Source organism: Letharia columbiana (assembly GCF_014066305.1).
Source record: "Letharia columbiana isolate WasteWater2 chromosome Unknown Sc0000024_s0, whole genome shotgun sequence".
NCBI classification, from domain to species: Eukaryota; Fungi; Ascomycota; class Lecanoromycetes; order Lecanorales; family Parmeliaceae; genus Letharia; species Letharia columbiana.
Window position 1 is genome coordinate 548421 of NW_023501065.1, and position 21022 is coordinate 569442.

The window sequence follows — 21022 nt, forward strand, 5'->3', positions numbered from 1 at the left end:
TCGAGGCTCGTATCTTGTCAATGGTTTTCCGATTGAAAACGATTCTATATAGTAATCAGAAAGAAGGTCGGTCTCGTAGCGTTAATGGTATTGCAAGGGGGAGACTCGATTGACTGTTTACACTCTAGGTTGGCATAGCAACTGCCGCGCGGGTATCCTTGGCATTTCCGACATTGCTTATCGAATCAAAAAACCCGTAAGCGACTTTCTTTCGTAAATCTCCCGACTATGTACAGGCCTTTCAAATCGCAACGCGAAGTGTTTAAAGTTGGTCAGAACTAACGTAGTATCTCTCGTATCGAACCTTGCCTTGGATGAAGACGTTCCTTCGAGCAGAGAAAGTCTTGCGCTCTTATTGTTTGCCTAGAGCCTATAGGTTACCAGGCTGCTCCCGCCCTGAAAATGACTTGGGGCTACGCTTTTACCATGTCAGCAAGTCTCTTCTGAAATTGTAATCGATTAGCTGAAGTTCTTTAGGACGATGGCAGAAGGCGATTGTCTGCATTCTGGGTGCCAACGGGGGGGATTGCTCCCACAGAGCACACACAAGGTATCGAAAACTACACCTCTGCTACGCCAGATCACTAACAACGCGATCAGCAGATTCCCATTCGCTCTTAATTAGAGCCGGCTTCGTACGTCAGGTATGTAGTGAATATCTTCGCAATAGTTGTATGTATTGAAATCGCTCTACAGGCGCATTCTGGACTTTTTCAGTTCTTGCCTCTAGGCTTGCGCGTGCAGGAAAAAGTAGAAGAATTACTTGATAAGCACATGCTCAAGCTTGGTTCGTCTGATTGTCACTGCGTCCGAAATCCCCGCGTAACCAACGTATCATATAGGTGCATCAAAGCTTTCGTTGTCAACGTTCTCGTCTGAAGACCTTTGGAAGAAGACGGGAAGGCTAGATAGTAACAGCTCCGAGGCAAGTCCGAGACCAAATCACACATGCTCTGTGGCTCTGCCTCGAACATCTTTAACATGCAGATCACAGCTTTTCAGACTCCAAGACCGTAAGGGGGGCAAATATCTGTTGTCACCTACACATGAAGAAGAGATCACCTCTTTAGTTGGCAGTATTGTCAAATCTTACAAAGAGTTGCCACTTAGATTGTACCAAATTTGTTCGTATTGCTGCCTACATTCCGAGGCTTTCAAACGCTGACTTCGCAGCACGCAAATATCGAGATGAACCACGTCCGCGCCAAGGTCTTCTCCGAACTAGGGAATTTCTTATGAAAGATCTTTATACATTCGATGCTACTACTGAACAAGCGCTTCAGACATACCAGACAGTACGGGAAACCTATAATGCTTTCTTCAGCGAGTTCAAGATACCTTTCTTGACGGCCAAAGCCTCTTCTGGCGAGATTGGAGGCAATCTCAGCCATGAGTACCACTTTCTATCGAAGAAGGGAGACGACAATCTTGTCTGTTGTAGCTCTTGCGACTACGTCGCTAATGAAGAAGTTGCGGAAAGCAGGATCACTCGAGTTCACAGACATCCCAAAAGCACGGACGAGGAAGGATTCACGCCCCAAGGAATGGAAAGCTCTAGCTGGAAGCAGTGGAACCCCGAATCTCAGGCAGATGATAAGGAGAACCAATGGCTTGGTATCAGCCAGGATCGCAGCACCCTAGTATACGCGTCCCTACCACAGGAGGTCGAAATCCGAGCAGTAGCTGGTAAACGGTACCGGAAGGCTGAGATCAACCCCTACGCAATGAAAAGGGTATTTCCGGAGCTCGATCTAGGCGTCGAAGACCCGTTGGCAGTTTTCAACGCTGAACGAATTCTCGGTACCACTAAAGACAAAAACCGAAAAGAAGCTCGCGTCTTACGAGTGGTTGACATGCGATATTTTTTGCAGCAACCTCCCCCGGTTTGCCTCAATCCACCTTCAACTCTTATTGGAGGCGTGGAAGTTCCTGTGCAGGACTGGTGTGCTGAAGCAGACAAGGTGGTCGATCTTGTCAGAATTGATACTGGCGACCTCTGCCCAAATTGTGACGATGGCAGTCTGAAAGTTGAAAGTGCTGTAGAGCTTGGCCATACGTTCCATCTTGGTACCCGATACAGCGCACCTTTGGAAGCTACGATCGATGCAGATCTTTCACAGAAAGACCGACAGCGGGAAGTCTCCAATATCCCAGGTCAATCTGTCACGGTACAGATGGGCTGCCATGGGATTGGTGTCTCCCGCTTAATCGCAGCAGTAGCCGACTCCCTCGCAGATTCCAAAGGCCTCAATTGGCCACGAGTCATGGCACCTTTCGAAACAATTATCATCCCAACCAAAGGCTCGGAGAGCGAAAGTGCTGATGTCTACGATCTGCTCACTACTAACAAGGGCCAATGTTCCCAGGAACCAATTGACGCTATCTTGGATGATCGGAAGAGAGACTTTGGCTGGAAGATCAAGGATGCGGATATGATCGGCTATCCTATAATCGTCATTCTAGGCAGAGACTGGAAGAGAGAAGGAAAATGTGAGGTACAGTGCCGAAGGTTGAATATCAAGGTGTTGGTATCTGCCGACGATCTAAAGGCTTTTGTTGCGGGGCTGTTGCAGCACCTCTGACGACCATTGACTCCAGTCTCTGTATTGAAGGAGTTCGTAAGTGGCGATGTCCCACAAGTATGTCCAACTACTGGCCAACAAGAACAGCCTAATACTCTTTTCAAGTGGACGTTGGCCTCGGGCTTGTCCTTCTTTGAATTCATAGGCGTGATCTCATGTCCCTCTTTCAAGGAGAAACTCCAGGACTATGTTTGATAATGTTAAGTCCACCGCTCCTCATGAAGATGGAATGCAAACAAGATCATACTCTGGGTAGTTACTGCATACTCTCATAACGGTGGCTGCCGTTGCGATATCAGAAAGCCCGCTGGCAAGCTGCCAGCTGAGCTACTTGAGTGGAGATAAGCGGTCCGAAACGGCAGCGAGACGTAGTAGAGAAAACTTGCAGTGTTCGCACACTCTACTATCTAGCAAGACTCTATCGGCTGTCCTAATCTATGCATTTCCCCAAAACTCCCTCCCACGGTCTCAGACCAACGGAACGCTCCATTCTCTTGTCAGGCTTACCCTTTTGGTAGTTCCCCGCCATCCATCCCTCGACCTTGAGCTCGTCGGGGATGTTCCAATCGACCTTCTTGCCCGAGAAGTTCAACACCACCAGCCATTTGCCGCTCTTCTTGCCTAGCCGCAGATACGCAAACACTTCATCACTCTCTGGACCAACGGCATGGAAATCACCGTATACAAAGCAATCTGAATGTGCCTTCCGATTTGCCAGCCCTCGCTGCCAGAACTGCCATGTACTCAGCTCTTCTTCGTCGTCGGCAGATTGCTGTTTCTCTGCATTGACCTCCTTGTAGTCATCGTTCACCCTCATCCACGGCTCGACGCCGGACTCGCAGAAGCCAGCATTGGCGCCTCCATTCCATTGCATTGGTGTGCGCGCATGATCTCTTGACTTCTTTTCCAGAACTTTCCGTTCCTCTGCTAACCGCTTGGGATCATTCCCGTAAAGTTCCCTGCTTTTCTTCCAAAAGTTGATGGATTCAATATCCTTGTATTCCTTCATAATGTCCCAGGACTTCGGCACCTATCATAAGTCTCTAGGTCAACATTCTTCCATCAAGGAGTGCATTGAGTTACAAAACAGGTCTTGGGAGCAGTATCAAAGACATAAACATATTCTACCCTCGATCATGTCTTGCGACTCAGGAAGGGATGTATGTGAGGACTGATAAACACCGAAATAAGCCATACATTTCTCATGCCCAGCTCTTCACCTTGATACACAAAGAGTGTGCCGCTCAAGGTGGTTTGCATGAGCGCGAGCAGTTTTGCACCGTGCTCGCGGTAGGCGTCGCTGTCATCGCAATATCGAGAGACTGATCGTGGATTATCGTGGTTTTCCACAAAGACACTGTTCCAGCCATCATGCTCCAACATGGCTCGTTGCCATTTGGAGACTGCTTTGGCGAGATCCTTGACGCTCCATTCATGAAGGGTCATCCTGACATTCCCTGGTTGAGTATCTATCTCTACAACATCGAAGATAAATATCATATTAAGTTCGCCGCTTTTGCTTCCCACGGTGCGGATGATTTCATTGATGTCACTGACCCCAGGCATTTCGCCAACGGTGATGGCGCCAAATTTTTGCAGAACCTTGTGTTTGATCTCTTGTAAGTACTCATGCATTCGCGGACCATTCACATAGTATTGGCTTCCAGGATGATACCTGCGGTCTGGACCCAGGGCTGGCTCTGCATCAGGGAAGCGCTGGTCTTTGCTGATCAGATTGATCACGTCCATTCGGTACCCACAAGCGCCACGCTCAAGCCAGAATTTCATCACGTCGTGTACTGCTGCCCGAACTTCAGGGTTCTCCCAATTGAGATCAGGTTGTTCGGGCGTGAAAAGAGAGAGGTAGTACTCGTCTGTCTTGGCGTCATAGGTCCACTTCAAGACTTCGGCGTCAGTATGCCTTCTTTAGACTTCTGTTCGACCGAGTAGACATAGTGGAGGAGTACGGATGCTCGCTACATGTGTCTTACGACTCAAAATGCGGTACGCATAGGGGAGCGGACACTCGGACAAGCAGACTTACGGCGCTGTTCGCTTCGCCGAGGATCTGCGACCAATTATTTGGTGGCAAAGGATTTCCTGCAGCGTCTCGTTTTGGCTTTTTCCAGATATACCAGGAGCGGTTTGGATTGGTCAGGGAGGAGCGAGACTGTCGGAACCATTCATGCTGCTTCGATTAGCAAGGCGGCAGGTGACATTGAAGGCCGATGATGGCAGTACTTCATCCGATGTACTGCGAAAAGGGTTCTGGAGTCAGCACTGCCGTTTCACAAGGGAAGTCTGAGTATCGACACGCGGCTACAGAAACACCACTGCCAGGACATGTCTTAAGAGTCAAGGTTGGGCCAAGTGGAAGCAATTGGGTCGCTGAATATACTTACTGGTTCACCACGAGATCCATCATCAACTTCATTCCTCGCTTTTTCAGTTCGGAGACTAAATTATCAACATCCTCAATGGTTCCATATATCGGGTCAATCGACTTGTAGTCTGCTATATCATATCCCATGTCCTACGAGGTTCTCGAGTCAGCATCTCTTTCTCAGGCGAAAATGCAGCTTTCGAGTCCCGAGCGTATCATGCAACTGAAAGGTGGCTTGAGAAAGGTGGCTTGCAGCAAGAAGAGAGTGCCCCAGAATGCATACCTTTTGTGGACTCTTGTATACTACCGATGTTTTTAGTCATGCACTCTGTGCAGAGAGATAGGAACTGACTTGGCGAGACCCATACTACATCTACACCCAATTGTTGAAGGTAATCCAATTTGGAAGTGATGCCTTTGACACTGGATAAAAGTTCGTAGTGAGTATTGCCTATCTGAGGGGGTATATGGAGCGCTGAAACATGTTCCGAGAGTCAAGACTGCCAGTGCATGTCTTACGACTCAAGACGTGGATTAAGAGAGGAGTATGAACTCGGACAATACGTACTCTCCCCATCCATCTCCATTGGTATCAAGGAAAGACGAGGGATAGACCTGATAGATGACAGCTTCTTTCCACCAAGCTTCAGACATGATGGGAAATCAGCAGCACAGGAACCAAGCAGTTACTCGTATTCGTACAGGATGAGAGATGCAATGAAAACGGTTGTAAACAATCAAATATCTGCCTTATTATGTTAGGGTAGGTTCTATACAAAGATACCTGAGTTAATAATATTATGACATGTAAAACACGGCTTCTCTTGTCGGAAGCTCTAAAAGGCGGTCCGAGAGGAAGGCGGGGGTCCTTAGAGTAAGTACTAGTACTAGTACTAGTACCTAAGCACGGATGATCGCCTACCTTATCTAGAGGACGCTAACGTAGGTAAGTAAGGTACGTACCTACTTTACCTAAGGTACCTACCTTACCTAAGGTACTTTATCTGTTGAGCTGGGGCCTAAGAGACGGAGACATCAGAGGGTCTCTACCTTATAGCCTCAGTACTCAGACTCTACATTTTTGGGGGGGGGGCCGGAACATTATATTGCCGAGCCGATTCCGTCATACCCCCCCTGTAGAGTCTGAGTAGGAAACCACGGAATCGCTACATTGACCGTTATTTTGTATGGGATCCTCACCAAAATTGACCGAAATAGAAAATAAACAGTTTCTTTTATATATAACTTTTTACTAAGAACTCTAATTAAAAAATACTCTTTTATAAAATAACTATTTAAATATCGTAGAATTAGATTTTTTTTTCGATTTTTAATAAAATATCTTAATTAATTATTTTTAGAAGATTTAAATTAGAGTTTTAAAAACTATACTTTTAACCCCCCTCTTATTCTTTAACGCGTACCGACAAAATTCCAAAAATAATATCAAAATACTCGTTATATTTATAAGTCTATTTAAGAATATTATTATAGAATTCTCTGGGCCAGATTTTATACATTAATATTTATTAAATATTTATTTAAAATATATTTATTTAAGCTATTATCTTAGTTAATTTATTAATTAATTTATAATTTTAAATTAATATTTTATAATTTATAGATATAAGTAGAGATATATGAAGTTTTATTAATATTATTTTTTAATTTATTTAATTATTTAATTATTTTAAGATTTTTAGAAAAAAAAGTAAAAAGCTTAATAACTTTAAAGACTTCGAACTTTAAATTTAGAAAATTTGATATATTATTATTATATATATTAAGAATATATTTATAAATTTTTATAAAAAGTGATGGTTCGGTTATCGAGTAATAATATATCGAAGTTATAGATTATTAAGTTTCTTTAGAATAGTTCCGGGGTAGCTCGCTCCGGGTCAAAGCTACCCCGAAACCTACCAATGCTAATATATACCCAGGGGTGAATATCTCATATCAGCCAAACCACCAAAAAAATGAGGCTTGGCAGGGTTTCCTACTCAGACCACTGCGTGGGGCCTTTCTGAGACTATCTACCTTAGTGCCATCATGGTGGAGCTGCCCACTTCAACGGCCAAAACCACCTTCACGTCTCGGTACGAGTAACCGACAGCATTTTCAAGCTGGACTACATTTCGAATGCAACAACACAGCCGGATTGGCATGGAAAGGGCCAAGCTTGATACATACAAACTGTACTTATTGCTTCAGTCCTGCGAGGAGTATGAGTAGAGAGGCCAAAGCGCTGCTAGGCGCTGACGCCTGCGCCACCAAAATTTGCAGAGAGATCACCCCTTGACCAAGCTCCTTCTTCTTCCTCTGACTGAACCTACTCGGCCATGCTCGGTGCAACATAGGCTTTCAAGAACGTGAGCGGCATATGCGACTGTGTCTATCGAAGATGATTCGATGCGGGGCCCATGGGACTACCTGCCTTCTTACGCGCTGCTGGCCAGACCGAAGTTATTGCGGGGCTCTGAGCTGAAGAAAAAGAGCTCGAGTGCATTGGATTTGCGAAAGAATTCGTTGTGCTTCGGAAGGGTCTAGGAACCGAGAGAGCCTGTGTGTCTCAAACCCAGAAAGAGGGGCCAACTTTATATGGAGAAGCAACAGATTCCCCGGAACTACCAATGATGCAGGTCTGCGACCACGCGGCAAATCTCTCAAGAAGGACAATCGGGTTATCCAACCGCAGCCGTCGTACCTTCCAAGATCTGCCTATGGGATGCTGTACTTTCCCTATGCTGAGGCGCTTTGGTCGCGTCCTTCTGTCCTTGGCATCTGGAGGACTGCAATTTTGGCGGAGACCAGCTTTAGCTTCCTATCTCGGTCACATTCGCTGCTTGTGTAATTTTTCTCATCATGAGTGAGGGCGGGCTTTACTGTGCCGGCAAGACGGAAGGCATGTGTTGGAATGCTATCATCCCTTGGGCCAGTAGAACGTATATCTCCTTTCTGTGTCTTTTGGTCACTCTGTTCTTTATTTAATTTAAGACAAATTCACAAGCTCAAGCTGTGCGGCAACCCCTACTGTACATCTTCGGCACGCCCTCACTTCCTAGAGCTAGAATCTCGCAAATTGTACCTTCTCATCGACTAGGGCCCAATCGCACTTTCCTCTTCTCTACAATATCCTCTTAAACTCGTCGTGGCCACTCGGCCATGAATATCAGCATGTGTGAGAAGCCAGTCCTATCTGACAGCTCTCCTGGCAGCATGAGCGCTTCTGAAGATGGCCTTAGCCATGACGTTCCTCACCTTGAACCCATCGACCGAGCTGTCGAGAAGAGACTCATCCGCAAATGTGACCTCCATGTTATCCCAGTGCTTTCCTTGCTCTATTCATTGGCTTTCATCGACCGAATCAACATTGGTAATGCACGTCTCCAGGGCCTGGAAAAAGACCTCAAGATGAAAGGCCAAGATTACAACGTTGCTCTTTTCGTCTTCTTTATACCTTACATCCTATTCGAAGTGCCTAGCAATCTCTTGATCAGGAAGATCGCGCCCTCGACGTGGTTGAGTTCTATCATGATACTTTGGGGTATAGATCCGCTGTCTCTAGTTCACTTTACCGATCTGACATTTGAACACAGGCATTGTGACTGTTTGCATGGGAGTCACCCAGAGTTACGCTGGCCTCGTTGTGTGCAGATTCTTTCTCGGGCTGTGTGAAGCTGGCTTCTTCCCGGGTGAGATGATACGCCAAACTCGGGATCCAGACATTGCTTACATGGACTAGGGTGTATGTACCTGATGTCGATGTACTACCGCCGATACGAACTGCAATGGAGGTTCAATTTGTTCTTCTCTGCCGTCATCTTGGCAGGGGCATGGAGCGGGGTGCGTACCCTACAAGACCCTACCAGTTCCTGCCGCCCAGCCTGACTCTGTTTGTAGCTTCTCGCATACGCTTTGGCGAAAATGGCTGGGATCGGTGGCTACGATGGCTGGCGCTGGATCTTCATCATCGAAGGCCTCGCCACTTTTCTCTTCGCCGTCGTTTCCAGATTCTTCATCGTCGATTGGCCTGAAACAGCCAAGTTCCTCAGCGCCGAAGAGCGGCAGTTGCTCATCCGTCGTTTGAGCGAAGATGCGGCAGATGCTAGAATGGACCGATTGGACAGCAAAGCCAGGCGGCGTGCCTTTGGTGACTGGAAGATTTACATAGGGTATGTGCTCCACCTGCTCCCCAGTCACAGATTCCATGCGCATTCTTCCATCTTGGCTCATGAGTTCACAGAATTCTGATGTATCTCGGAGTCAATAATACGGGCTACAGCACTTCCTTCTTCACTCCAACAATTCTCAGCGAATTGGGCTGGACTGCCGTCCGTGCACAAGTCCTTTCGATCCCGATCTACATTGTTGCCGCAGTGACGTGTCTCATGTCCGCCCTCCTGACGGACCGTCTCCGCCATCGCTATGCTTTCGCCATGCTCGGCGTTGTAACCGCGAGCATTGGATACATCATCCTCCTCGCGCAAGAGTCCGTCTCGGTCGGCACTCGCTACTTTGCCGTCTATCTCGTCATGGCTGGTGGCTACATCACTCAGCCCATCACTCTGGTATGGTTGAGCAATAACATGGGCGGCCACTACAAACGGAGCATCAACGCGGCCATGCAGATTGGTTTCGGCAACTTCGGCGGCATCATCGCCAGCAACATATACGTAACGAACCAGAGACCTCGATACCCGGTCGGTTATGGAGTTTCACTGGCACTGATCTGGATGTGTGGAATCGCTTGCACAGTCTTTGCCATTGGTCTGAGACTTGAAAACCAGAGGAGGGAGAGAGGCGAGAGAGATGCCAGGCTGAGTCTACCCAGAGAGGAGGTAGAAAACCTTGGCGATGACCATCCAAATTTTCGATTCACCTACTAGGTGGGGATGTAGCTTAGTGTTGTTTCCAATGGGTGGTTGGAGGGAGGGAAAATGAGCCGGACAAGTGCGGTGCTTGAGAGGTGCATGGGTATTGCGTTCGCATTGCAGGAGTAGAGTACTCTGATACACATGGGATGAAGCGCTTGTCATTGTCTTCCGTGAAGCTTTTCGGCTCTCTTTCGGAGCAATGACGGCGGGAAATGTTACACGTATGCAATCTTTTGACGATGATGATATATATAACCGTATGCTCGGTTCAACGTACACATAAGTCCCAGAGCTATATGGTAAGCGATTCCAAATACATGGTCAGTCAGAGTTGGTCTCCTTGCCGCGGCATGCAGTCTTGAGTCTTGAGTACTGAGTTTTGAGTACTGAGTATTGAGAGTGTTGAGTGCTGAGGGTTGAGTGTTGAGTGTTGCGTCTTGCATGCTGCACATGCAGAGGCGAATCGTCGGTAATTCGGTAATCGAGATTCGAGGATCGAGATGGACTCATCTCCGGAGAATTTATACGATCGACGACACGATCGACACGGACACTAGGAGAATAGACTTTTCAGCTTGGCTATCAAGGTACAGGTACTTTACCTGTATGGCATTCATCACTTTGTCAATAATTTCCGCGGATCAGTTACTTGCTCGCTTGCTTGCTCGAGCTGGACTATCGCTCTGCTCAATGCGAGTCATGGCTCTTCAGAATGTACATGTAGGCACCGTTTCAGCCTTGGCCCAAGTTGCCTTTTGTTAACAGTCACTCAAAAGAGATTAAGACTTTATTATCATGTTATTATCATGTTGCTAAAGTATTAAGTATTGAGGTTTTGTTCTTTAGCATACAAGTACGGTACATAATACCTTAGCCTAGCTCTGTCAAGGGACCATGAAGCTTGTTCTCCGCCAGCGAGTCAGCGACACCCTAATGTAAAGTAATGTACAAGACCCATCTGCCAGCCGAATAGTACCATGGTACTTGTACATTGTTAAAGTACTTCATCCTTCCGCTCTCCATCGCCGCCCTCCACCACTCCCTCAATCCATCATCCATCATCCTATCATGTCCTCCCAAATGAATTGCTCCGTAGCATAAGTGCACTTCACCTTTACACACTTACCATGACCTTCCAACAAGAGGCTGCATCATGGATCTTCCCATCCCGGCTCTCCACATCTCCCATACCATCCATTGCCGTTAACGCCCCGTCCACATCAAAGCTCCCACTTCCCAACCCCAATGTGAATCCCACAATCATTACCTTCCTCCGCCACTGCGGGTGCCCCTTCGCCGAAAAGACCTTCCTATCCTTTCGTGCCGCGGCCTCCGCCCACCCATCCATCAACTTCGTCGCCGTCTCCCACAGCGATCAGTCCGCCACGAACAGATGGCTCGAAGCCGTTGGCGGCGCCGACCATGTCCGCATCATTGTGGACAGTGAGAGGGAGCTATTTGCACGTTGGGTCTGGGCGTGAGTAGCTTCTGGCATGTTTTGAACCCAGCGAGTATGTGGAGTGTGTATAGATTGGGAAAAGAGCAAGGAATTGTAAGCAACGAGCTCCGCATTTTCTTTCCTAACCCATGGCCTCATGTGCGTCGCCGGGCACGCTGCGGGAGCATGTCATCTTCAACAGAAAGTTACTGATTGAAGATGCTGCAGTGGAATAGGCCTACGGAGAGTGGGAGTAGATGGCAAACTAGCGGAAGCTTTGCTGTGAATAGAAACGGAGTGCTCAGATGGGGAGGGGCTGCTGAGAGGGCGGACTGGATACCGGACTTTGAGGAAGCTGTGAAGGCCGTGGAGGAATGATTCAAAAGGTCGAACGAAGGCTACGAGCACGACGCGAGGAGACGGGCAATTTTGGACAACGGCCGGCGAATCCCCAAAAAGCGCCGTCTACAACGCATGATGGCAAGATTATAACGTACCTCGGGAGCGAGGTTCCCTACCAAAAGCGCTGTCTTCCCAGGATGACGAGGCCGTGTATCTGCTTGAGACACTTTGTGAGCTCGTAATGATCCACCAGCAATATGGTCGGCAGATATGGTGTCGTAAGACGCAACGGGCCATAGCGCCATCAATCAAGAAGTATGAGTGGAACCGGCTGATTGGCTCATGCTACATGTCGCTGCCTGGCTACGCAACCAGAAACACCTCTGTGACCGACTTTCTGGCTCTTGTCATCCTTCCGTCATCGAAATCGATTGGTCGCTTCTGATTCGAAAATAATGAAATCTCGTCAGCGCACTAACGCTGCAGCTAGGACTGACTCGCATCAGGGGGTCAGGATATGATTGATCCATTGCTTATTCCAGCTCTGCCATCGTATTGGGTATCACTCTGAGGGCATGATCTGCTCAGGATGACAGTGGATGAGAAGAACAGCATTCGCGCCTCTTGCACAGTATATACACTATCCTTCAAAATCTCAGTCTTTCCCACAGTGCTCACCAAAACCATCCGTTCGCGAACGCGCTCCGCAGTGTTACGGTCAGTGTCTTCATAGCATAGGCACAGGCACAGTCAGTACCAGGACCCAGATCCACTCCCATTGCAAACCAGTTGGTCTCGATTGGTCTCGCTACAAACGACGTTAGGGATTCCCCGTCTCTTGATCGCTGTGTTGGCGCGCAATCGGCCCACCAAGCTACACAATGGAACGTAAACAGGAGGGAAGTCGGGTTCAGTCGGCATGTCACCAGTGCATCGAAGGCAATGCTCCATGCAACGGCCAAATACCTTGCCACCGCTGCGGACATTACTCACTGGATTGCGTTTACCTCAGTCAAGCTCAGCCACCTTGTCTCGAATGCAGTCGGACCGCTTCTGAATGCGATGGCGAGACGCCTTGCCAACGCTGCAGACAACGAACCGTGCAGTGCGTGTATTCTACCAGAGTGGACTGGGACCAAAGAGCGAGTGCGTCGGCAGTCGTGGCTAGCCAATCGGAGGAAGCTTGGCTTGAGCAAAACTCATTTGGGTCCCGACCAGGGGAAATAGAGACCAGACCATCGGCAGTTGCTGTTGGGCTTGGAGATAGCCAGGCAGCTTTGGGGGAAGGAGAGACAAGACATGATACTCGCGAGCCAGACTCGTACTTCATAATGGAACATAACAAGGGCATAGACGAAGACCATTTATCGAAATTTAAGCCGGACAAGAAGGAGTGGAAGATGGACAGGAATGTATAGCAGCCGCGACTCTGAAGAACAGCGAGTGAGATTGGGCATGGATTGTGGTTCTTCGTAAGGGATTGGAGTCATGGCCAGGCGTGGCCGGTCCATCAAGGGGAACAGGGAACCTCCGTTCTATCGATCAACATGCTTCTAACCCCTAGATACTTACAAAGAGTTTCCACATTTGCGTCTACTGTGGAAGTGTTCGTGTGCATCGCTGTTCTCTTTTTTGCCGTGAAACCTGACCGCATTTCAACTCCCAGGGACGATCTTCTGCAAGTCGAAAACTCTATCAATGAAGAAGTCGCCGGCTTATGATTGTGGTGAGAGTTCACCACCATGTATTGGAGGATTGATTCGGCCGTCGACCTATCCTTAATCTTTACGGACGGCCCACCCGGAGGCGCTAAACTCTGCCTTCCATGGATTCCTCAAGCTTGAAGCCTCAAAACCAGCAGTCTTGCTCAAAGCTTCGAACCAAGACCGTACGGGTATAGAAGCTGGTTGAGCTGCGACATTGGCAGAAGCTGGTTGATGGTGCCTTCAGGTGACTGTGTTGACCCACTACTATTCACTCCCCTCCATGAAACATGTATCGTTGAGTGGTAGCACACTGGCCATGCGGGTCCGTAGGTTTGCACTCGCATGGTAAAGCACATTTTTCTCACAGCTGTTCGGCATCGTAAAGCTGATTGTCTAAGCCTCATCCCTGGATGATTTGCCTTTCGCTTCTCAATTTGATACTGATTCATATGGGCTGTTTCTCTTCTTTTTGTCCCCTTTTGTTTTGGATGTTTCAATTTCAACACTCGCTTCATGTCATTCTTCAAATACATTTCGGCACTCGTCAGTCGATGAATAGCTGGCTGGAGGACCGGAGTATTCCCACCCTTTCATCCCCTGAAGGTGCAGAGCCCTGAAACCCAGTCGATCCAGCCAATCCCCCTTTCCTTTCCCAGTCGATGATCCGCCGTGTCCGTGTTCTCAGGCCCAGGGCCTTGCGACCTGCCCACGGCGTCCATAGCGTTCCGCTCCTCCGCCCCTCCCTCCTCCCCTGCATTGGTCTTCCTTGCGCAAATGGCCCTCAGCACGACGCCGAAGTCGCCCTCTTGCTTCCCGAAGTAGCTGATCATAGCTCAGCGGAGATGCATCGATAACCCCTCTCGGCAACGGACTCACCTCCTCATCATCAACCCTATCCACCTGACCTCCCCCTTCTTCAACTCCCCGGCATCTTCCTTCTCCTTGCCTCGAAACGTAGCCTTGAATCCCCTCCACGGCGCAAAGAACCTCGTCACGTCGCCGCCGCCCTCTCCCTCCTCCCCTCCGACCTTGAAATCCACCTCCCAATTGATCCCGGCCTTCTCTCTCCCGTCTCCCCTCTTGCCGGCCGCCTCCTCGTCTTTCAATATCAAGGTGTAAATCTTCCGGTCACCCGTCCCCGCCACCACCTCTACCTCGATGCCATCGTAAGCACTCAAGTCCCAGCTTCGCTCCTCATCCCCGCCGTCCTTTGCGGTCCCCGCGGCTTCTGGGGGGCTGAATTGCGACGCGAAGCCCGCTCCGCCTAGCGTGGATGTGTCGAGATGCCCGTGGAAGTTTGCGCAGTTGTCGGGGAGGGCGGAGAGGTAGGATTGGGAGGCGCCGCCGCGGACTCGGTCGTCGGTTGTAGTCCAGGGTGGGGGGAGCCAGGGTCTGACGGAGTTAGGATATGGGAGAGAGGGGAGGATTGACGGGGGGCCACATACTTGGTTGAGCCGAAAAGGACGTAGGGTTGAAGTGTGGTGTTCATTGCGCATACTGTGGGAAGATGATTTAACATGATGGAACAGTTCAGGTCAAATGATGTCTAAAATAAGTACTACAATAAATATAGGTGCTCGAGCATTCCGAGATACTAGATATATTTTGGCCTTTGCTAGCACTCGACGGCCTTCTGTCTTCTGCTTGCTGTTCAAGTGTTGCTATTGCGTTGAAGAGGGACGGAGCAGCATCAAAGTTGCTGGGGGCAGAACGAAAGCACGCTATCAATTCAGTGCCACAGCATATGCCTTTTCACCGGAACCACCAGTTCACAGATCCCGTGATTCCGTCGCCTACGCCCTTGACACTATGCCACCATCCTTTCGGGATGAATAGACCGTCGCCTCTCCCAACATGTGCTTCATATCCACCCTCGCCGGCCTCGTCCAGTACGGAAGTATCATTCCAGAGTTGGTCCTCGAGCAATCTCTTTTCCTCCCCCTTCATCATATCTTCTCCTCTGAAGGCTGCGGACCCTGATCGGCCCAAAGCATTTTGGACCTGTTCGAAGACCTTGTCCCCGATCTCTGGGGGCAGGATTCGAACAATCTTATGACCGGCGAGTTGTACAAAGAGGTTTGGGTCTTCAAGGTTGTTTCTGGGTCAGCATTCCTTCTGTAAGTAGAGATTTGAGGCGTGAAGCATGTCAGTCAGAGCAATACACTCTCAAGACATGTCTTACCACTCAAAATTGGGTAAAGGTTGAGGAGAAACCACTCCGAAAAGTGACTCACTAGGATCACGATGGAGTGGTGTGTAGGTGGGTGGAATACCCATCCAGATATTCGTATCATAGATATCGCCTATACCAGAATTTGCCACGATCTCAGGCGTGGGCAAGTCCACTTTCAAAGCTTCTGGTAGATTAGCAAAAGAAGCCTGTGCGAGATACAGTCGCTCTGAAGTCTCCCAGGATGCAGATTTGGTCCATTCCAGGAATATGTACAAAGGCACGTCGGCCCGCTGGAAGGAGTCTTCGTACTGGTTCGCGGCAGATGCTGTAGACAGACGTGTAAACTCTAGAGGCACGATGGCATCACCGAACTTGCTGAGATGCGAGTAGTTGAGAGCCACTCCTCCCGTCCCATCTTGGGTGGTGCGGAACCACTTCTGTATGCTTGGAAGTGCAATGAAATGTGCTTTGGGTAGCAGAGCTGGCTTCGACGGGATAAAGGCATTATCGCGGAAGGTGTGCAAGCTGCTATCTTCCAGAGTGCGCAGTGAACGCCATCTTGCCGTCAAAGTGTAGATAGGACGAAGATTGATTCGGGGCAATGCGGTTCGTACTATGGAAAGGTTGTGGATCATCAGGAGGTTGGAGAGCCACTATTCGTAGAGAAGGAGCCTCTGCAACCCTTGCCCAGAAGGATACTAAAGCTCAGCTGCGTTCCAGTTATTCCTTGATGCAGGCTAAGCTGCATTTGGCTAGTGTGGCTTGGCGCACAGTGCCGTTGCTGGAGGGAAGTACAAGTAGAGTACCGAGAGTACATGACTGCTCCCTAGATCCTAGATTCACTACTTTGATTCGTTGTACAAGTACCAATATCACTATAGCAGTAGCAATACAGGTGGGAAAGGATTATTACTGCGGCCTCAAGGGCGCCATGATTCACTTTCTTGGGCCATGTTTCGCGGACAGGTCTCGGGTACAGATAGAGGTATCAATAGGGCCTACAAGTAGACGCTCAGAGGACCCTTTAGGATTTCCGGACGTTGATACTCCTTCCAGTCCTATTAACTCAAGGTACCTTCTTCCAGTCTGCTCGATGGTCCTCGTGACCATGTAGGGACCTAAATCAATGATGGAACTATGGCCTCAGGTTAGCCATGATCCGGCAATCTTTCATATGATTTGACTTACAAGCCGCACGCTCTGCTCGACGAACGTGATATTCAGCTTTTCGCAAGCAGCGAATATATCCTGGTCTGCCACACTGCCTGTCGGACACGCAACATATTTTACTCCGCTTCTGGACGCCCTGTATACGTTATCCGTAAAAGGAAACTAGGTACAAACATATAAATTAGCATGCGACAATGTAGAACCAAAATTCGGAGAAGCTATCCTTGGCTAGCTCACAAATGCATCTGATGACACGGCCACTCCACTCAATTGGCTCAACCATTCTTCCCGTTCTTCATTCGTGAATGCCACAGGTGCCCTGTTGGTGTCGAAGTTCTGCAAGAAATCTTGTGTTTCAATGTCTGACTTCGATAATTGCCCCAAGCGTCCGCTACAGAGCATGTCGATAGCACTGCAAGATACTCGAGTCAATATCTATCATCTGAGGTTGGAACCGAGGTATGGAACTGCTCTGAGAAGCCGAGATTCTTAAAGGAGGCCTCGTAACTTATAATGAGGGTAGCAGGAAGGAAACTAACGAACAGGAGAAACTCACTTGCTTTTGTCGGCACGCTTGATCCCTTTCTTCCATTGCAAAGTACTTGTTCTTTCTACCCAATTTCGGAGTCAGCATGTCTTCTTCAAGCCAGGGTTTGAACCAAAAAGCCGTTGAAATGACTTTGCAGTCGCCAGACATATCTTGAAAAGGAAGGAATAAATGCAGAGGGGTGGATACCGTGAAACCTCATCCACCAGTTGTCGGCCTTGTCACCCGCCAACCTCGTACAATGAATGCGTGATTGCTGTCCAGCGCCTTCGAGGGAAGATAAGCTTCATCGATGTGTTTTGACAGAGCCAACCTGGCTTACCTAGTCCAATGACCTGGCCATTAAGAGCTACAGGATATTCGAAATTCAGCACGTCTCTTTCAAGACCCATGAGGAGTTGCGAAACAAGTTTGAGGGGTACGTGGAGAGTCCTGTCATGACTTTCGACATCGCTAACTCAAAGGGTACGTACCGTAGCACACTGAATTGGATTGCGTGTATTTGACGGCAATGGTCTGTTGAACAGATGGAATCAGCGTCAGCCCTTTAAACTTACAGCTGAATCATAAGACATGTCTCGAGACTCATTAGAAGCCGAAATACGTTCTCGCTCTGGAAATATGTTTCGCGGCTCAGATTCAACGGCGGACTGGGCAAGATGGGCTTTGAGAACTACGTACCGCAACTGTCAAATCTCGAAGAGCTACAGAAAAATGTAGAGTCAGTATCTAGAATCTCGAGGACAAGTAGAGGTCGAATGCTTGCGGGAGATGTCTCGTAATTGGCCTTAGGGCATTGCAAAATCACTCACCAGACTCTGGGAGCGGCGGGCAGTCTTTGGGAGTGATGATGGCATTGAAGGTATCCTTTGGGCTAATTTTGACGTCATTTCGAGGTTGCTAATACTCTCAAGGTCAGTAATACTCTTGGGCAATGAAGGATCTCGATTCGACTGTAACACGACTCATGTTCGGTACCGATCAGGGCTGGAGAAGACCGGGCAAAAGCCTACCTGCAGCTGTAGTCCGTAGACGGTCCGACTTTCAGTTGTAGGAGGCTCGTACGCCTCGTCCATCTGCAAGATCATGTACCTTCGCAAGAATGAGTGGACATAACCGTTCACAGGCTCCGAAACTTACTTTCCGCCCTTCTTTCTCGACAGTATGTCGAACGCTTCTTTAGAATACCCAGGAGCAATCACACTAAAGAAAGATTGAAGGTCAGCGGATATCTTCAAGCTCCAAATGGAGGACGAGACGCTTCTCTAGAATCAAGCAGCACCCAAAGACATGAGGTCGATATGTTTTTAATGTTGTTGGTAGAACACGGGATAAACTTCACACACCCATCGGATACTTCGCGCGAGATAATCTGTGTTCGGGTTTTGGGTCAGCATTGCCATCCACTATAGACACCAGGGTTGCAAGCTAAGGCTAGTCCCTGAGTTGGTCACACGTACCTTTGCAGTCGGGACATCCACAGAATCTGAGAGCGCAACAATATCTCCAAAACTTGACCTACGGCGACGAGTCAGCATCTTCAGATCAAGGCACAGAAAAGAGAGATGAAATATCTTTGAGAAGCATATACTCCTAAAACGGATGCTTTGCTCTCAAACATAATTTACGGCTCGGATAGTGTTATAGATGGGAAAAGAGCCGTACATCCTGTCAGCTCCTCTCGCGCGCGTATAAGCCATAGCCAGAGCCGAATCCGAAAGTCCTTCAATATCTGCGACCATACACACTTCTTTCTCTCTCTCTGTCAAGGCAACGCCAACAGCTGCTCCGGCCGGCGAGACATGCTTGAAGCTTGCTGCTGCTGGGAGACCCAGGGCTTGCTTCAGCTCTTTCACCAGAGGCCAAGCATTAAGCGAGTCCAGCAGATTGATGTATCCAGGTGCTCCATTCAGTACTTTAAAAGGCAGTGGACCGTCTTTGCAGAATGCTGCTGCAAATTTCTGATGCGGGTTTGCTCCATATCTTAAGGACAATTGTTGGATGCCGTCTGAGGCATACTTCTTGCGAAAGAAATCTGCTATTGTAGTATCGAAGTCTGCAGTCTGTTCAAAAGCTTTGAGAGCGTAGAGTTGGCGACTTCTCTCAGTGACCTCGCCCTTGTCCATCGCTTGCAAGAATTCGGCATAATCTTGTGGATCTGACAGCACACAGACGCGAGCATGATTCTTTGCTGCGGCCCGGAGCAATGTAACGCCTCCTATGTCGATGTCTTCCACGGCTTCCTCTATTGTGACGTTGATCTTTGCAATGGTGTCCTTGACTATAGTACTTCCGAGTCAGAATATCCTTGGGCCAAGATTTGACTCATATGATACGGCTCAAGAGTAACATCGTCCGTTGGGGCTCGATGATCGTTAAGATAAAAAAAGTTGGATCCAAGATGTTGCTTACACGGATACAAGTTGCAGACAACAAAATCCACTTTGTCTATACTTTGCTCGGCAAGGTCCTTTTCGTCACTCTCTGAGTTCGTGGACAGGATACCCGCATGAACTTTTGGATGCAGGGTCTTGACTCTCCCTTTCAGGATCTCTGGAGAATTGGTGATTGCAGAAATATCTCTGTCCAGTAAAGCGTCTCAGCCTGTCGTGTAGAAAATGTTACAGAAAAGGACTTTCAGCTCACTCTACCTCGAAGCCTGCCTCGCGAATGACTGTAGGCCCAAATTTAGTCGTGCCGTTCCATAACAAGACATGTGCTGTACGCATTGCCCAGGAGATAACCAGAGAGCCAATACTTCTGCGGCATGTCTTCTTACGGACACAGCCAAAGTGCCGAGGAAGACAGTGATTGTTTCAGGAAAAGGACTCACGCTTCGCTGTGCCTCCCGAAGCCAGGAGACGGATGTCATGTTTAATCAAGCCTTTAGCAAGGTCCAGTAGGCCCTGCTTATTGTACACGCTGAGGATTGCTAGAACAATGGAATTGACGGTTAGTGGGCGTTTGAAGATTAAAGCTGTGGGAGGGTTCACCAGTCTTCCTTGGTGCCATGTTGGCGTTTTTGCAAGAATTGAGTATTAGCAAGATAAATCACGATCAAAGAAAGTAAGTAACAAAATAAAATCAAAAGTTTGCCAACCAATCGGAACAATGCTCCGACTGCGCAAAAGTGATGCAACCTGCACCATCCATTGCGAGAGCGAGATTCCGGAGACTAGTCTAAGCGAGCCAAGCGCGCATGTTGTCATAGAATGTTGGAGCCTTGGAGGCAGCTCTGCAGATTTTAAGTAATGTACTGAGTTGACATTATCCTAGCTCTCTTGACCAAGTGTGCGCGGTAAAGAGATGAATGGCGCTGCTGGATGGGCAAAGATGCGGAACATGTCGCTATTACATTCAGAGTCTTCCGTACTGTTGGGACGATAGAGCTGTTATAATTATTCACCAAGCTTGATAAATACTTTTCCGTAGGCATTCGGACACACATGTGACAGCAGCGTCTTTATCCTCTTCCGACTGATCATTCAAATGAGCTGTTTGACATATCTGATTATGCTACCAGCTCCTGCCATTGACCATGCCGCTTTTCTGACCCTGGAAAGCAGTTCCATCTGACATTAGGAAGGCGGCCCCTTCCAGTCTCGTTCAGCATGCAGAAAGCGGAAAGGGCACTGAATCCGGACCATTACATCTGTCTATTTCTTCTCTCTTCCTCTTCTTCTTCGTTATCCATAATAGCTGAATTCTTCTTCGGCGTCCATTCATTAAGCTGCAACATCAGCATACATTCTTTTACGCTGCTCTAGCATCCCTTCGTTTACTCTGCATACTCTAGTCCGTTGA

The 21022-nt window shown here is 48.4% G+C and overlaps 9 protein-coding genes across 9 annotated transcripts; 5 read left to right on the forward strand and 4 right to left on the reverse strand.

The window, feature by feature from the left end:
* Positions 1-774: 774 nt before the first annotated feature.
* Positions 775-2777, forward strand: HO173_007465 (uncharacterized protein; the record flags this gene model as incomplete). Its single annotated transcript, XM_037309369.1, has 4 exons — positions 775-787; positions 843-1124; positions 1174-2490; positions 2599-2777. The coding sequence occupies 4 exons, from the start codon at positions 775-777 to the stop codon at positions 2775-2777; spliced, it is 1791 nt and encodes a 596-aa protein (XP_037163829.1).
* A 235-nt stretch (positions 2778-3012) lies between these two features.
* Positions 3013-5619, reverse strand: HO173_007466 (uncharacterized protein; the record flags this gene model as incomplete). The annotated part of the gene is made up of 8 exons (XM_037309370.1): positions 3013-3612; positions 3780-4478; positions 4627-4770; positions 4824-4836; positions 4985-5115; positions 5249-5268; positions 5318-5388; positions 5534-5619. 8 exons carry the CDS (start codon positions 5617-5619, stop codon positions 3013-3015), a joined length of 1764 nt encoding a protein of 587 aa, XP_037163830.1.
* Positions 5620-8142: 2523 nt separating this feature from the next.
* HO173_007467 (uncharacterized protein) lies at positions 8143-9854 on the forward strand (the record flags this gene model as incomplete). The annotated part of the gene is made up of 5 exons (XM_037309371.1): positions 8143-8512; positions 8565-8660; positions 8711-8811; positions 8869-9140; positions 9212-9854. 5 exons carry the CDS (start codon positions 8143-8145, stop codon positions 9852-9854), a joined length of 1482 nt encoding a protein of 493 aa, XP_037163831.1.
* A 1115-nt stretch (positions 9855-10969) lies between these two features.
* On the forward strand, positions 10970-11323 carry HO173_007468 (uncharacterized protein; the record flags this gene model as incomplete). The annotated part of the gene is made up of 1 exon (XM_037309372.1): positions 10970-11323. The coding sequence occupies one exon, from the start codon at positions 10970-10972 to the stop codon at positions 11321-11323; it is 354 nt and encodes a 117-aa protein (XP_037163832.1).
* A 176-nt stretch (positions 11324-11499) lies between these two features.
* On the forward strand, positions 11500-11658 carry HO173_007469 (uncharacterized protein; the record flags this gene model as incomplete). Its single annotated transcript, XM_037309373.1, has 1 exon — positions 11500-11658. One exon carries the CDS (start codon positions 11500-11502, stop codon positions 11656-11658), a length of 159 nt encoding a protein of 52 aa, XP_037163833.1.
* An 845-nt stretch (positions 11659-12503) lies between these two features.
* On the forward strand, positions 12504-13040 carry HO173_007470 (uncharacterized protein; the record flags this gene model as incomplete). The annotated part of the gene is made up of 1 exon (XM_037309374.1): positions 12504-13040. The coding sequence occupies one exon, from the start codon at positions 12504-12506 to the stop codon at positions 13038-13040; it is 537 nt and encodes a 178-aa protein (XP_037163834.1).
* Positions 13041-13918: 878 nt separating this feature from the next.
* Positions 13919-14847, reverse strand: HO173_007471 (uncharacterized protein; the record flags this gene model as incomplete). Its single annotated transcript, XM_037309375.1, has 3 exons — positions 13919-14150; positions 14205-14720; positions 14774-14847. 3 exons carry the CDS (start codon positions 14845-14847, stop codon positions 13919-13921), a joined length of 822 nt encoding a protein of 273 aa, XP_037163835.1.
* A 233-nt stretch (positions 14848-15080) lies between these two features.
* HO173_007472 (uncharacterized protein) lies at positions 15081-16136 on the reverse strand (the record flags this gene model as incomplete). Its single annotated transcript, XM_037309376.1, has 2 exons — positions 15081-15412; positions 15563-16136. 2 exons carry the CDS (start codon positions 16134-16136, stop codon positions 15081-15083), a joined length of 906 nt encoding a protein of 301 aa, XP_037163836.1.
* Positions 16137-16624: 488 nt separating this feature from the next.
* HO173_007473 (uncharacterized protein) lies at positions 16625-20230 on the reverse strand (the record flags this gene model as incomplete). Its single annotated transcript, XM_037309377.1, has 18 exons — positions 16625-16636; positions 16690-16833; positions 16909-17083; positions 17228-17282; positions 17408-17485; positions 17541-17567; positions 17692-17734; positions 17900-17922; positions 18031-18118; positions 18232-18310; positions 18359-18421; positions 18565-18590; positions 18679-18736; positions 18884-19499; positions 19631-19800; positions 19865-19892; positions 20052-20150; positions 20212-20230. The coding sequence occupies 18 exons, from the start codon at positions 20228-20230 to the stop codon at positions 16625-16627; spliced, it is 1803 nt and encodes a 600-aa protein (XP_037163837.1).
* Between the last annotated feature and the right edge of the window lie 792 nt (positions 20231-21022).